The sequence below is a fragment of the Pelodiscus sinensis genome, chromosome 20 (assembly GCF_049634645.1).
Source record: "Pelodiscus sinensis isolate JC-2024 chromosome 20, ASM4963464v1, whole genome shotgun sequence".
NCBI lineage: Eukaryota > Metazoa > Chordata > Testudines > Trionychidae > Pelodiscus > Pelodiscus sinensis.
In genome coordinates, this window is record NC_134730.1 from 11,396,116 (window position 1) to 11,412,262 (window position 16,147).

The 16,147-nt window shown below is 54.3% G+C and overlaps 1 protein-coding gene across 4 annotated transcripts in view; it reads right to left on the reverse strand.

Moving 5' to 3' along the window:
- Positions 1-1,872: 1,872 nt before the first annotated feature.
- The window catches only part of ITGB4 (integrin subunit beta 4), a 66,674-nt gene continuing 52,399 nt past the window's right edge, over positions 1,873-16,147 (reverse strand). For 2 of the 4 annotated variants that reach the window (XM_006136437.4, XM_025178106.2), the window contains exons 33-40: positions 14,252-14,422; positions 12,908-13,081; positions 11,126-11,275; positions 9,751-9,939; positions 9,243-9,398; positions 4,973-5,137; positions 4,354-4,470; positions 1,873-3,710 (exon numbers count right to left, since the gene is read on the reverse strand). In XM_006136437.4, the coding sequence (XP_006136499.1) occupies positions 3,571-3,710; positions 4,354-4,470; positions 4,973-5,137; positions 9,243-9,398; positions 9,751-9,939; positions 11,126-11,275; positions 12,908-13,081; positions 14,252-14,422 (1,262 nt within the window). In that variant the 3' untranslated portion in view covers positions 1,873-3,570. Of the gene's footprint in view, positions 3,711-4,353; positions 4,471-4,972; positions 5,138-9,242; positions 9,399-9,750; positions 9,940-11,125; positions 11,276-12,907; positions 13,082-14,251; positions 14,423-15,295; positions 15,518-16,147 lie in introns of all 4 variants that reach the window. The other 2 variants (XM_075903654.1, XM_006136438.4) reach the window with 2 other exon arrangements.

The window sequence follows — 16,147 nt, forward strand, 5'->3', positions numbered from 1 at the left end:
GGTGTGATGTGCCCAGTGTGGGCACTCAGGGCACTCCAAGCCAGAACTTCTTTGCAAGCGGGGCACCCCTTAGGACTGTGTGTCCGGGGTGGGGGTCGGGACCCTTTAAGCGCAGCCCTCGGCTAGCCTGAGACAGCATCTCCACGCTCTAAGTCCTCCTCTGATGCCCTGCCGGCACTGCTTCCGGCCATCCTTAAGCCCTGTTCAGAGTCCACTCAATGTGGACTTACTAGTTCGAACTAGCAAAACGCTAGTTCGAACTAGTTTTTAGTTCTAGATGCGTTAGTTCGAACTAGCTTAGTTCGAATTAACTAATTCGAACTAAGTTAGTTCGAACTAGCGCTGTAGTGTAGACGTACCCCTGCTGACAGACTCTTCCTTGGTACACACTAGAAATAGGCATAGGCCAAACATTGTAGTTGATCCGATGAAAGCTACAAACGTGGCTATGTTCTATTGTGGCTCTTCTGGACAAACCTTTTCAACAGGGCAGGTGGTTCAACATGGGATGGCCAACGTTAACTCTTTGGCTAAAATTATTGTATGGACTCTGGAGGCAGCAAATCAGTGTGTTATACCTACAGCGCAGAGCAGCGTGGTACACAGCAAAAGGAGGCTACAATGCAATGTGATGGCCTTGGTGCAGTACCACGTTAGCAGAAAATATTTTTCCAGCAACACTGGAAGACAGGAACTGGAATATAAGGCAACTGCCAATTGGCCGTCCATTCAGTAACTAAATATTTCTAAGGAGCTGTGTAAAACCACAGTTGGTTTAATTTCTAACAGACCAGACTTCTTGCGTGGAGATCAAAAACCAAACAAGCCCCAACTCCCATCTAGGTTTGGGCCAGGATGGTCATACACAATGTGAGTGTTTTAATCGTGGTCACAGGAAAATCAGTGGCAAAATTTTCACTGAAGTCTGGTGCAGGACTGAGCCCTCAAACCAGTCTCTGCTGTGAGCTGTCTGTGGTCCCCAAGGAATGGCAGAGGAGTTCTATAATCTGCTTAAATAAAACAAACAACCCCTTGCCCCAGGACTAAGGGCAGCTAATGTTTCTGTTCTGCAGCCTTTGAAACAGGCCTTGCCCATAAAATGTGGGAGCTGCCATTCTCACCAGGAACCGGTTCCCAAATTCTCATGAGCAGCTCCTGTGGTAGTCAGCTGAGGGTGAAGCTGAACCAGCCCATGCTCAGAGCCAAATGTAACCGCAGGCAATTCAACAGCATTTCTCATCAGTAGAACCCGCCTTTGACCACAGCACCAGGGTGTAGTGTCCTGCCCATGCTCAGGGAAGGAGTCAGAGGTGGAGAGGGCTAGAACCCCCCAGGAGTTTTGCCTCAATTCACTGCTCTAGCTTTTGGCCCATGCTGTTGAGTGAGCTAACCCGCGGGCTTGGGGGAGATTTACAATAGCATAAATAGGTGGTAAATACCCAATTCTTACTGACTTCCCATGGGAGTTAGGTACTTAACTGGCCTTTGCAAATCCTCCCTTAAAGTCTTTAGGCTGTAATAGCCACATTCAACATGTACAGCTGGGTTGGACGTGAGACTACAGCACCAAGCGCACAAACCCTGTGGTCAGGGCTGTGCATTGTAAGTGTTTCTGATCATTTCATAGACACCTCCCTGATTAAGTGAAACATTAGAAGAAGCCCTCCCCCTCCCCCCAGCCTAACCTAGTGCAGTTTGCAGAGGCATATGGGACCAAAAAGCAAAGGTGGCTTCTCCCGCTCAGCACCAGCTGGCACTGCCGGCCCCGGGCAACACCGGTGTACAGAGAGTCCATCACCACCAGGCTGGGAGTTCACAGGGGGTGGAACTCAGCAAAGGGACTGGAAAAACAGGATGCCACAGACGCTAGAGGCACAGCAATAGCTTTAGTAAAGGGTCACTAGACAATGGTCAGACGCACGACAGCCACTTCAGCGCTGGGCAGCAGGGCAGAGGGAGTGACTCAGTTCACACAGCTGTAGCCGCCTCCTCACCACCAAGCAGTAGCCGTGCACGGCAGGGCTCCAGCACAGCTCTTTGCCGATGTGGCCTGAGAATGGCTGAGGCCAATAGTTGATCTGTTCCAAAGGAGAGAGACTAGCCCCTCCCACCATTCCAAAGGAGAGAGACTAGCCCCTCCCACCATTCCAAAGGAGAGGGACTAGCCCCTCCCACCATTCCAAAGGAGAGAGACTAGCCCCTCCCACCATTCCAAAGGAGGGACTAGGCCCTCCCATACATTTCTCTCTCTCTCTGCCATCACCTTGGAGTTACTGGGTGAAGTGGCACGTAATATGCTGGGTGGGGTGGGGGGGGGCTCAAACGCCTTTCCAAGTCACACAGTGTTATCTGCCTAAACTGCACTAAGCTCCACTGTGGGAATTGTGACACCAACAAGAATTTTGAGTATTAGGTTTGTAACCAAATGCTTGTTTATGGGGTATTTCCTCGGCGCTTACGCTACTCACTAGTTGTTCTGCTTCTGCCCTCTAGTCCTCCGGGCTTTACCTGGCCTTTGCCCAAGTGTACACTGTAGCTGCCATAAGCTGGGCTGGCTTATGCTCGTCCCTCTGGGGTGCTGTGTGAGCTGGGGTTGCTGTACTAAAGAAGCCAATGGCGGAGGCCTTAGGTACTGAGCGCAAGCCCGTTGAAGTCACTGGGAGGTTCCCCAGTGGATTTGGATTGGGTGCCTTCACCAGCCTTCGCTAGTACAGATGTTTCCCAAAAGCTGTGTCTCCTTAATGCTCCATGTAGAGCTCAGCTACCTCCGTTTCTTTATAAAGTAAACTGTATGTATCTGGCCTAGGAAAACTGTGCAAGAGTTTAAGCAAAAAGGCATCATAGCCCCTTGTGGGTAGTGCTAGGCAAGTGAAGGGTAAGCTGTCACTGCAGTACCACAGGTTAGCAGCAGGGGGCTGTACACCAACAGGTGTGGTGGGAATGCAGTGATTTGCCTGGCCAGCTATGTGACAACACAGGCTTATAACTGGGAGCATTTGCAGGACACAAGGGAGTTGCCTCCACTGGTGAAATGAATAGGGGGAGAGCAGGGCTGAGCCAACAGATGGGGGGGTGGGAAAATAAAAAGTTGTCGTGCTTGGCAGGGAGCACGCAAGGCAGCAGGTGACAGGCCATTTAAACACAAGTGGAAGCCCAATGTAGTCAGATGCCCAGCAGGAGGCCAGCGGTGTGAGCATGGGTGGGCAGTGCGCACACACAAAGTCAGCAAGTAAGGGTTATACCCCACGGGACTCCAAAACCGGTTGGCCAATGACCCTGCACTGAGAAGCCTCCAACAGACCACTCAGTGGAGCTCCAAGGCTGGCCGGCCTGGAAATGCCGAGCTCCAAATGACGATCACACGCTTGCCACTCCAGCTGCTGCCTATGCTGCTGCCTCCATGGCGGCAGGCGTCAAAGGAGCAACCAGTGTGGCAGGCGCCACTGCAGTGCTATGCCCAGGAGGGATTGGGGGAGCACAGCAGCCCCACTCCTGGCTGCTGACCCGAGTGCGAGTCTGCCTGAAAAGCTCAGCAGGCTGAACACGCCCCTTTGGCGGGCTTTCCCCAGTTCAGGCTTCGAAGAACTGTCTCTCCATCTGGTTGGTGAGGGTTCCGCTGGACATCATGGTCCTGCTGACGAACTCTTTGGTCACCTGCTTGGTGAGGGTGCCACCGCTCTCCACTCGCTGCGTGGTCATCAACATGCCATCTGCAACAAGAGGGGCAGGTCAGCTGTGGGCACAAGGGCCTACAAGCGGCACTGCTCTGGCTCTGTCCCGCATGGACTATGTCAGACATGCGCGCAGAGATCTGCCGGAGGAGCAGCGGCTCGTTGCATTGGGAGCTACAGGTTCAGAATTCTCTTCCTGACCCCACATGAAAGCAATCAGGCACAGCAGGACCTGGCCTGCGCCCACCACGGCACATTTCAGACTGGCGTCCGCCCAGCAATGAGGGGAGGCGAGCAGGCAGTGCTGTGTATTAGTGCAGTGAGGCCGTGGAGTCGGAGGTTCAGTTCCCATTCACAGCAATTTATTGTTTCTCAAAGTTGTTATTCCCTCAGTGCCAGAGAAGGGATAGAGATACTTAAACAAGAGCTTTTAACTGTCCGTTCTCCCTCTCGCCTTTCACCCAGCCTGCGAAAGGTCAACAGAGTTGAACAGCCTTTAGATAGACCCTCCCTGGATACCTGCAAAGCTAGGACCCTGAGATCTATGGCCAGTCAGTGTTGTGCTGTAACTTTTCACTGCCTCAGGCACCTTCCTTTAGACTGGGTGATACCAATGAATGTGACTGTACAAAAATCTTCCCCATCCCCTGTGACTGAAGCTCTCCAGACAAGAGGCCCTTACCGGTGTAGTAGGGATCCAGAGAGGAGTGGCTGATGGTGGTGTTGGTGCTGTACTCCATGGGGAGGTTGTACACTTCCTCTCTCATATATTGCTGTCCTCCGAACTGTGAGAAAGCTCCTGGAAAAGAGAGGAGAAAAGTCAGCTCGGGGAATGTCGCAGGGTGTGTATGATCACACCCTGAGCTACCCATCCCTAAGTGATCACCATTGACAACCCTCTCACCTACCCCCCGTTGGAGAGGTTGTACTCTAACTGTTCCATTAGGAGCCCTTAACGGACAAAATCTGAAGAATGCTCATGCGGGATCGGGAGGGTTAAGGGCCCGTGACAGCTGGTAGGTCTGGGGCGTGCGCAGTCATCAAAAGCAGAAGATTGGCAATAAAACAGTAATAAGTTCTCACACCCGAGGATCTCAAAGCATCGTATAAATATCACATTCATCCTTGACACCTCCAGGAGATACTATTATCCTCATTCTACAGATGGCAAAACTGTGGCACAGTCTCACCAGCAGAGGTGGGAAGAGAACCCTAGGATCCTGACCCAGTTTCCTGTCATAACCCACACAGATCCCAAGGTCGTCTTTTGTTTCCCTGCATATACACAACAAAGTTGGTACCTGCATCTTGAGACTCAATGGTGATGATGCCTTCTCTCTCTGGCCCAAACCCTTGGGTGGTCTTGGCCTGCACTTTGAACTTGTAGGGGATGTTCTCGCTCAGGTGGGGCACTGTCAAGGTGGTTTCTGGGCTGTCCCCCTCCACGTAGATAGTCCTGGCTTCTCCTAATCCAAAGAAAAACAAATGGCATGAAGAGAGAATACAGAGGTTTATAGAGGTCAGTGGTTTACAGGGGTCTATAAAATCATGACTGGTGTGAAAAAAGTGAATCATAGAACTGGAAAGGGCCTCGAGAGATCATTGAGTCCAGTCCCCTGCCCTCACGGCAGGACTAAGCACTGTCTAGACCATCCCTGATAGATGTCTATCCAACCTGCTCTTAAGTGATGGAGATTCCACAACCTCCCTAGGCAATTTATTCCAGTGTTTAACCACCCTGACAATTAGAAAGTTTTTCCTAATGTCTAACCTAAACCTCCCTTGCTGCAATTTAAACCCATTGCCTCTTGTCCCATCATCAGAGGCCAAGGAGAACAATTTTTCTCCTTCCTCCTTGTGACACCATTTTAGATACTTGAAAACCGCTATCATGCCCCCTCTCTTTTCTTTTCTAAACTAAACAAGCCCAATTCTTCCAGTCTTCCCTCATAGCTCATGTTCTCTAAATCTTTAATCATTTTTGTTGCTCTTCTGTGGACCTTCTCCAATTTCGCCACGTCTTTCTTGAAATGTGGTGCTCAGAACTGGACACAGTACTTCAACTGAGGCCTAATCAGTGCAGAGTAGAGCGGAAGAATGCCTTCCCGTGTCTTGCTCACAACACTCCTGTTAATGCATCCCAGAACCATGTTTGATTTTTTTTGCAACAGTGTCACACTGTTGACTCGTATTTAGCTGGTGGTCCACTATGATCCCTAAATCCCTTTCTGCAGTACTCCTTCCTAGACAGTCGCTTCCCATTCTGTATGTGTGAAACTGATTTTTCCTTCCTAAGAGGAGCACTTTGCATTTGTCCTTATTAAACTTGATCCTATTTACTTCAGGCCATTTCTCCAGTTTGTCTAGATAATTTTGAATTATGATGACCCTATCCTCCAAATCACTTGCAGCCCCTCCTAGCTTGGTATCATCTGCAAACTAAATAGGTGTATTCTCTATGCCATCATCTAAATCACTGATGAAGATATTGAACAGAACCGGTCCAAAAACAGACCCCTGTGGAACCCCACGTTATGCTCTTTCAGTATGATTGTGAACCATTAATAACTACTCTCAGACAATGGTTATCCAGCCAGTTATGCACCCACCTTATAGTAGCCAATCTAAGTTGTATTTGCCTAGTTTGTTGATAAGAAGGTCATGCGAGACCGTGTCAAATGCCTTACTAAAGTCTAGGTATACCATGTCCACTGCTTCTCCCTTATCCACAAATTTGTTATCCTATCAAATAAAGCTATTAGATTGGTTTGACATGATTTGTTCTTTATAAATCCATGCTGGCTGTTACCTATCAACTTATTCTAGAAGTATGCAGATAATTTCCTTAATTACTTGCTTCATTATCTTCCCTGGTACAGAAGTTAAACTCACTGGTCTTTAGTTTCCTGGGTTGTTCTTATTTTCCTTTTTATAGATGGGCACTATATTTGCCCTTTCCCAATCTTCTGGAATCTCTCCTGACGTCTATGACTTTTTCAAAGATGATAGCTTAAAGGCTCAGATACCTCCTCTATCAGCTCCTTGAGTATTTTAGTAACTTGGGGTATGTCTACACTACAGCACTAATTCGAACTAACTTAGTTCAAATTAGTTAATTCGAACTAAGCTAATTCGAACTAATGGATCCAGACTAAAAAACTAGTTTGAATTAGCGTTTTGCTAATTTGAACTAGCATGTCCACATTAAGTGGACCCTGAACCAGGATTAAGGATGGCCGGAAGCAGTGCCAGCAGGGCATCAGATGAGGACTTAGAGCGTGGAGCTGCTGCCTCAGGCTAGCCGAGGGCTGTGCTTAAAGGGACCCGATCCCCACCCCGGACAGACAGTTCTTGCAAAGCAGTCCTGGCTTGGATTGCCCGGACTACCCACACTGGGCACATCACAGCACTTGGCCATCAGACCAGCTGCACTTGCCGCAGGCTGCCATCTGGGGAGAGAGGGCAATTGGGGGCTTCAGGAGAGCTTCCACCCCCAGAAGCCCACAGAGCCAGCCCAGTCCTCCCCACCGGGGGCTCGTACCCCATTCCTCCCTCACCTCCTTCCACTTACCCTTCCCTAGCCCCCCTTCCTGATGTACAAAATAAAGAAAACGTGTGGTCAAAAATAGAATCTCTCTTTATTGAACAAAACTCGGGGAGACTGGGAAAAGGAGGTGGGAGAGGGGAAGAGAGAGGGTGGGAGAGGGGAGGGCAACTAAAATGATCAGAGGTTTGGAACAGGTCCCATATGGAGAGAGGCTAAAGAGACTGGGACTTTTCAGTTTAGAAAAGAGGAGACTGAGGGGGGATAGGATAGAGGTCTATAAAAGCATGAGTGGGGTGGAGAGGGTGCATCCAGAAAAGTTCTTCATTAGTTCCCATAATAGAAGGACTAGAGGATACCAAAGGAAAGGAATGGGTAGCAGGCTTCAAACTAGTAACAGAAAGTTGTTCTTCACAAAGCAAAGAGTCAATCTGTAGAACTCCTTGCTGCAGGAGGCTGTGAAGGCTAGAACTAGAACAGAGTTTAAAGAGAAGTGAGATCAAGTCATGGAGGTTGGGTCCATGGACTGCTATTAGCCAGGGGGTAGGAGTGGTGTCCCTGCCCAAAGTTTGTGGAAGGCTGGAGAGGGATGGCCCGAGACAAATGGCTTGGTCACTGTCTTCGGTCCATCCCCTCCAGGGTCCTTAGGGTTGGCCGCTCTCGGAAGACAGGCTACTGGGCTAGATGGACCTTTGGTCTGACCCAGTACGGCCATTGTAAGCTCAGGGCTCAGGGTCGGGGGTCTCACTGGACCACCTTGATTTTCATGCACACCTGCTCCTGGGTGGCCAGGCTGGCAGCTCTCCTGCCCTAGACGGCCACTTTCCTGTGCCTAGTGCAGAGGTCGTGGACAAGGTCCACGATGTCCGCACTAGACCAGGCAGGTGCCCGCCTCTTGCGGTCCCGGGCAAGCTCCCGGGAGCCGCCAGCCTGGTCCCGGGAAGAGGGGGAGGGCTGGGGGGCATCGGGTGGCTGGCTCGAGCCGTGCAAGGTGCAGGGTCTGCTAGCTGGGTGCTGGCAGGCTTGCACCTGGCATGGGCACCGTAGCCAGCCCGTGCCCCTTTAAGGAGTCCGGGGCCGGGAGGGGGGCAATAGAGTTTCCCTGGTGTTGGCCAGAGTGGCCACCAGAGAAAGCTGGGGAGGGCTAGCCTCCCACTAGTTCGAATTAAGGGGCTACACACCCCTTAATTCGAACTAGTAAGTTTGAACTAGGCTTAGTCCTCGTACAATGAGGTTTACCTAGTTCGAACTAAGCGCTCCGTTAGTTCGAATTAACTTTGTAGTGTAGACATACCCTTGAAGACATCTAACTTTTCTAAGTCATTTTTAATTTGTTCTTTTTAAAATTGTAACTAAACCTACCCCATTTCCACTAGCATTCACTATGTGAGGCGTCCTGTGAATAAAGCAGAATTATTTACTCCTTTCCATAACACAAGAACTAGGTGTTACCAAATGAAATGAATAGGGAGCAGGTTTAAAACAAAAGGAAGTATTTCTTCACACAGCACACAGTCAACCTGTGGAACTGCCTGCCAGAGGATGTTGTGAAAGTCAAGACTACAGGAGGTTCAAAAAAGAGCTAGATAGATTCATGGAGGATAGGACCATCAATGGCTGTTAGCCATCAAAGGTGTCCCTAGCCTCTGTTTGTCAGAAGCTGGGAATGGGTGACGGGAAAGGGATCACTTGTTGTGTTCATTCCCTCTGGGGCACCTGGCATTGGCCACTGTAAAACAACAGGGCACTGGGCAAGATGGTTTGACCCAATATGGTTGTTCTTACGAAAGTTCATCGCCTTCTCCCCCAGTCCCCTTTAATCTGACTCACCCCCCAGCCCTTATGACCTCCCTTCAGAAGGTCCCCCTTTCCCTACTAAGGCTGCTCAGGGATTGAATGGAGCCGGACACTCTGCAGCTGCAATGTGCTACACATTACCCCTCCCCCCCCAAGGATTGGTTTGTCATTTCTCCGACGGCTCGCGCCTGCCTGTGCTGAGACCCAGCTCACCGCGAGTGAGGACCTACCTCCTCCGTGTAGCATCTCGCAGGTGACCATGTAGCCCAGAATTGCCCCATTGGGCTTGCGGGGTCTCTCCCAGCTGAGCTGAAGCGAGTCCGGGCTCAAGGCTGTGAACACCAGGGGTCCCGGCGCGCTGGGGGTGCTCAGTGTAAATGGGGAACCTGCAGGAGCGGCAGCAAGAGGTCAGTGCTGGAGAGGTGGAGAGAGGAGCCAGGTGCACAAGCGGCAGCCTGGGTCTATGCAGGTCACTGATGTCTCAGCTGGTGGGGGGGGGAGATTCATTTTAGAGGGGGAGTGAAAGAGCAATGAATTGGCGGCTCATGGAGCCTCAGCTTCGACATGGGGGGTTGCCTGCCTGCCCCTGCCCCTGCCCCCCAGAGCACCTTGAGGCCTGTCTCCATACCCCCGGGCAGTGGAGCCATGTGGCGAATCCTCCACCCCAAGGACCTAGCAGCTCCTTGCCCAGCTGCAGGGGGACGGCAGTGGAGTGATGCCAGCACCACGCCCTCTCACCTGGTACGGGATTCAGCGGGCTCTGCGGATCCACCTGGGACTCAATGGTGATGACACCTTCTCTCTCGGGCCCCCAGCCTTCCTCGCTTTGGGCCTTCACCCTGAATATGTAGGAGTGGTTGGGCAGCAGGTTGTCCACCACCACCGAGTTCTGAGCTGGGTTGGGGATGCTCAGGCTGTACATGTCTCCTGGAGGGGGGAGGAAGGAGAGAGACGGGCCCCTTACAGTCTCTGCCACAGAGCTGCAGCCACAGTGGCACAGGGGACCTGTCACACCGGATCAGAGTGAGAGGCCCTCAATCCTGCCAGCCTGCCTCTGGCCAGGGCCTGGACACAAACTGGAAGTGTCCTGACAGTGCAGTGGCCAGTCACAGCAGGGCCCTGTGTTTAGGGGGGAATCCTTATGAACCCGCGATGGCCTGTCGCATGTTATACGACCCCGACCCCTTTAGAGAAGTCCCATGAGCTAGAATACTCTGCCCTCAAGGTTATCCGGCTCCCAGCTGGGGCACTGAACTCAATGCGACAGGCTAGGGAGGGACCCGAGTTTGCTGTGGGAAGTAGCCCCCTTGGGATGGTAGCTACGGTTACCCCCAATGGCCACACTACATCTGTGTTTGCCAACAGGCCTCTCCAGCACCCACCACAAGGTGCAGAGGCAAAGAGTTCTAAGCCCCCGACTACCATTAGCCACATGGAGCAAGGAGGCTGAAAGAATCAGACCTGGGCCCCACCTCTGTCAACTTCCACCCGGCTAGCCCAGTGCACGTCACAGACGTCAGCGAACAAGCCCTCAGCTCCATGGGGAGAAAGGAGCATCTGAGCTAGTCCAGATGGGAGAAAATGAGGCACAGTTTCTGGGTGTCTGGTTGGTGAGTCTTGCCCACATGCTCAGGGTTTAGCTGATCGCCATATTTGGGGTCGGGAAGGAATTGTCCTCCAGGGTAGATTGGCAGAGGCCCTGGAGGTTTTTCGCCTTCCTCTGTGGCATGGGGCCTGGGTCACTTGTGGGAGGATTCTCTGCATCTTGGGGTCTTTAAACCATCGTTTGAGGACTTCAATATCTGAGATATAGGTGAGAGGATTATTCTAGCAGTGGGTGGGTGAGATTCTGTGGCCTGATCATAATGGTCCCTTCTGACCTTAAAGTCTCTGAGTCTATAAATGATTTGCCCAAGGCCACCCAAGGAGTCTGTGGCAGAACTGGGATGAAAGCCTGTGGATGTGGACCGCCCCCCCCTAAAATCTCAGCTCAGGAGCAAAACTACCATTGGCTTCAGTTAGACCCCAGATTCCACTTTTGATCTCCCAGCTGTACCATGAAGACTCAGAACATGCCCGTGGCCCAGGCACCAGCAGACCAGGGCTCACTGACCTCCACTGAGGAGCTGGTACTGCACGTTGTATCCCTGCACCTCCTTCTCGCACTGCGGCTCCTGCCAGCTGACTTTCAGGGAGGTGGGCCCCAGCGCGGAGAACACCAGGCGGGTGGGCGTGTCGGGGACGCCGAGGGGCATTCTGTAATCTGATGCACAGGGGGGAATGTCACAATCTTGAACTGAAAGGCGAGAGGCAGAGGGGAAAAGGAACAGACACACCGAGTGTGTGATGGGTCTGGTGATCCAGGGAGAATGTGGCAAAACGTCCTCTCGCAACCAGGGGCCGGATTTGCTGAGCACCTAGCTGGTGGGGATTAGGGGGCTGAGCTGAGTGGCTAGCTGGGCTCTAGCCGTGTACATTTGGTTCTCACAACTGCAGTCTCTGGGCTGGGAGAAGCAACACCCTGACTCCCGTGAGGGGACTGCTGAGAGCCTGTAGCCATTTTCCCTCTGGCAGCCCCTTAGCTGCCTTGGGGCAGGGCACGGCCAAATGCATTCCCAGAAGCACCATGTCCAGACAGCTTGGTGCTTCCAGGACATCCTGGGAGTGAGTGAGTCTCTGGAGGGAAGCACGCTAGGGCGGCTGCTTTGCCCTGACAAGCCTGTGCAAAGAGCGGGAAGGGGCATCCGACCAGCCACGGGTGGCATCAGAGAGAAGAGCACAGAAGTGCTGCAAGGGACGAGCCGTCCCCACCCCTTTGCACAGCCACACCGTTAACTCCTGGGTCTCTCCTCTGCCCTCCACACACTCTCTTCTCTCTGAGCTACCAGCTGGCCGCTGCTTATCAAGGATGACACCTCAGTAGGAGAGCACACAACTCCCCTGGGGCGGTGCCTTTGCACCTCTCCCCATCACCTTCGCAGTCCTGTCCCCCAGGAAGAGAGTCGGGCCGATCGGCAGCTAGCCCCGGTCTACGGAAGGCAAACTGAGGCAAAGAGGTCCCATGGGGGAGTGGGGATTAGACACTGGGAGCTCCTGGCTTTCTCTACAAACGGCACTGCCAGGACCCAAGGGTGGGAAGAGTAAGGACAGGCCTGCTGACGGGGCGGGGGGAGAGGACAATTGTCCCAGGGCCTGGTGATTGAAAGGGGCCCGGGGTTCCCAGCTGCTGCCACTACTATTGCAGCAGCAGCGACTGGAGCCCCGAGCCCTTGAGAATGGCTGCCAAAGTGCTGTGTGGTGCACTGCAGAGCAGCACACTAGCCAGCCCTGCAAACTGATGGAGGGAGGCACTGGGCTGTCCGGGCAGTACAGGGAAAGCTCCACCCTTTCTGTCTGAGGCCCCGCCCCTTCTAAGAGCGTGACGCTCCCCCCACCATTGTCCAGGGGCCTGTCAGCTCCCTGGTTAAGGAGTACCCCTGAGCCCCGGCCTTCGTGGCAGCAAATGGACTCCCCAGCCAGGCCTCAGGGGCCGTGCCTGTGCCCGAGGGACGTTTTGCATTGGGCACACCTTCTCCCCAACACCCCCCACCCAGGCCTGTGCAGAGAGACAGCAAACACGCGGCTTGTTAGGAGCCGGGGGGCAGGACGCCGATGGGGAGTCGATGAGGTCGTTAGAGCAGGGGTGGGTTAATCAGCTCACATGGCTTTCACGAGGTCAATGAACCCTGCAAACAGAAGGGGGAGGCGCAGCCAGGGTTGGGGCATGGATCAGTGCATACACAAAGCTGGAGGAGCAGGCAGCAGGCAGCTCATGAGGGATGGACTGGCGATGGGATGCATGGCTGAGGGGAGACGCCCATGAAGACACCGGACAAGGCTTTGCCGTGGGCTGTACCTATGTACTTGGAAATCCCAGTGAGCCCATCAGGCATGATTATAGAATCCCGAAAGCCATTGCTGGCATAGGAACCCTTCGCCTGTGCCCTGCTCCTCACACCTACGTCTTGGGGCAGCAGAGCCACCCTGCCAGCATCTTCACGGAGGGGAGGGAGAATCCTCCCTGGCTGGTCTACAGGACAGTGGAAAACAGAGAGAGGGAGAGAGAGAGAGAGAGACAGCACTGACGTATCTGGCATCCGAAGCCAGAGCAGCCCATGTGCAGAGGGGGCTCCCTTAAGGAAGAGCATGAAAAGGGTTTCTCCAGCCCCGCCCCCATTGCCAGGCCGATTCTCAGACACGTTGAGCTGGAAAGTAACTGTGGAGATAAAGTAAGAGACGTGGAGGCCGCCCTCCTCTCCCACGGCAGTTTGGGGGGGCAATGAAGATAGCCCCCCTTCTCCTAGAGTTTGGGGTGCATGGAAGCAGCCCCCATTTCCCAGAGAGCCTGGGGGGCCATGAAGGCAGCCCCTCCTTTCCCAGGGAGACTGGGGGGGACGCACAGAGGCAGCCCCTCCTTTCCCAGGGAGACTGGGGGGGATGCACCGAGGCAGCCCCTCCTTTCCCAGGGAGACTGGGGGGGACGCACCGAGGCAGCCCCTCCTTTCCCAGGGAGACTGGGGGGGATGCACCGAGGCAGCCCCTCCTTTCCCAGGGAGACTGGGGGGGACGCACAGAGGCAGCCCCTCCTTTCCCAGGGAGACTGGGGGGGATGCACCGAGGCAGCCCCTCCTTTCCCAGGGAGACTGGGGGGGACGCACCGAGGCAGCCCCTCCTTTCCCCGGGAGACTGGGGGGGACGCACAGAGGCAGCCCCTCCTTTCCCAGGGAGACTGGGGGGGACGCACCGAGGCAGCCCCTCCTTTCCCAGGGAGACTGGGGGGGACGCACCAAGGCAGCCCCTCCTTTCCCAGGGAGACTGGGGGGACACACAGAGGCAGCCTCTCCTTTCCCAGGGAGACTGGGGGGACACACAGAGGCAGCCCCTCCTTTCCCAGGGAGACTGGGGGGGACGCACCGAGGCAGCCCCTCCTTTCCCAGGGAGACTGGGGGGACACACAGAGGCAGCCTCTCCTTTCCCAGGGAGACTGGGGGGGACGCACAGAGGCAGCCCCTCCTTGGGGAGACTGGGGGGCTGCACAGAGGCAGTCTTCTCAGCGTGGAGAGAGGGGGCCCTGAGTCACAGCGTTAAAGGGAGTCCCCTGGCTGGGGTGACCCAAGTGTTCCCACGAGGTAGAGGGTAGGAAGACAGCCCCATGCTGTGGCAGAGCTGGGGGGGGGGGGCCCAAACCCGCCACACTCACCATATCCTGAGCCCATTGTGCTGTAATCTCTGGTCAGAGACGAGCTTCCCATCAGCCTCCTGTCCTGGTGCATGTGCGAGGACAGCTGGTTGTAGCTGGTGTGCAAGGTCCTGCTCAGGGAGCCCCCGCTGCCGGGGAAGGTGAAATCCATCCGGCCATTCAGCAGATGCTCTGGGGAAGAGAGGATCCAGTCAGTCTCTGTAACTGCTGTCTAGGCAGCGGGACCAGCCTCTGGCTCCAGGCCACCTGCACTGGCTTTGTCCTGTTCTCCAGCAGTCCCAGAACGTAACGCTGGCTTTTCAGACAAGTGACAACTGCACAGCCAGCAGCAGGGGGAACAAACAGGGCCCTGCTCCCCCTTCACAATGCCAGGTGGCCCCACCGTGCCCAAGGTAACGCCAGAGCTCAGCCTGTCGGGGGCTGCTAAGGTCCCCCCTCCCATGTCCTAATAGTCAGATCTCCCGACTCCTGCATGTGCTTATAATGGGTCTTAACGAAAGAAGAAGAAAGGCCAGTTTGAGGAGGCGGCCGCCACGGGTTTCACATCGGGGCCCATCTCAGCCAGACCTGAAAAGCAAACCCTGCCGTTATCAGTATTTACGAGCCCCTCACAAGTGACCACCCAAAGGGGCAGCAGAAATCAGGCACCTCCTAGAAGCTGCTCTCTGACCAGCAGTCCTGCAGATTTGCACTGGAAACCTGGAGGATACTAATCAGCGCAGTCACTGATGATGGGAAGCAGCCTGCTGGAAGTGGCTGTTCTTACTGTGTGGATCGGCTTCTCCCCTGAGGGTCCGAGCCTATCGCAGAAGCGAGCTCCTAGCAGGTTCCCAGTCCATGCCCAAGGCGGGCGTTACCTTGGCACTCTCCGGACAGACAGACCATGACAACACTTTGCAAGCAGGCTCTATTACATAGGACGAGCGCCTCGTGCCAACACCAATGTGAGTACAGAGAGGGCATTGGGGGCAGGACCCAGTTCCACGCTCTTGGCTCAGAGAAGGACGAGACACGACATTCACTGCAGAAGAAGCCAGCCTTCACCTGGTTGGGGCTGGGGCGTCCTGCTCCTCGTCAGGCTGCCGCTGGCCGTGTCGGTGTCCAACAGCTCAGAGAGGGAGCTATCCTCACGGAGGAGGCCCTCGGTGTCTGAGGAGAAGCAGCTACTGCCAGAGAGGCGGGGGATCATTTCGGCTGGGAGCCTCCAGGTGATGCGGCGAAGGTCCAAGTCCTCCCCCAGCAGCTGCACATATTTCCACTTGGAGCCTTTTGGAACAATTTAAGTACTCGTGTTGGCACGGCCTGCGGGGCAAAGTGGGGAACCTGCCACCATGGGGCTGCCGGCAGCACACTGTGGGGTCAATCTTTAAGAGCAGCTGCATCTGCCACCTGTGACAAACCCTTCTCTACACTGGTGGGATATTGCTGTGCAGAGACCACGGGACAGAGCTGGAGAATGGAGGGAACAGGACAACCAGCCCTGCAGAGACCAGAGCTCCAACCCCATTTCCATCAAGACTGAGAATAAGGTTGGTGGTCCCAATGCCACCTGTTCCCTCACAGACACTGCTGGGTAGAAATGTCCTTCTGCACTCAGGAGAGGCCTCCACACTCCATGAAGCTCACCACGCTGGCCACCGTGTGGCTGTCCTAATGCCCATGGGCCGCTCTCTGCAAGGATGCGTTGAGCCCCGAAGTGGAGAGAAAGAGAGGGCACACGGCAGGGAGCACCAATCTAAGCCCCCTGTAAGGATGCCTCAGCAAGACTGGTTGCCATAGCGCCACAAAGCAAGTCACTTTCATTCTTTCCATTCCAAGCTGAGCCTCTGTCACATTCACCCTCGCAGCCTTGGCACGGCCTGTGGGACACCCCCAGAGCATGATGGGAGAGAACAA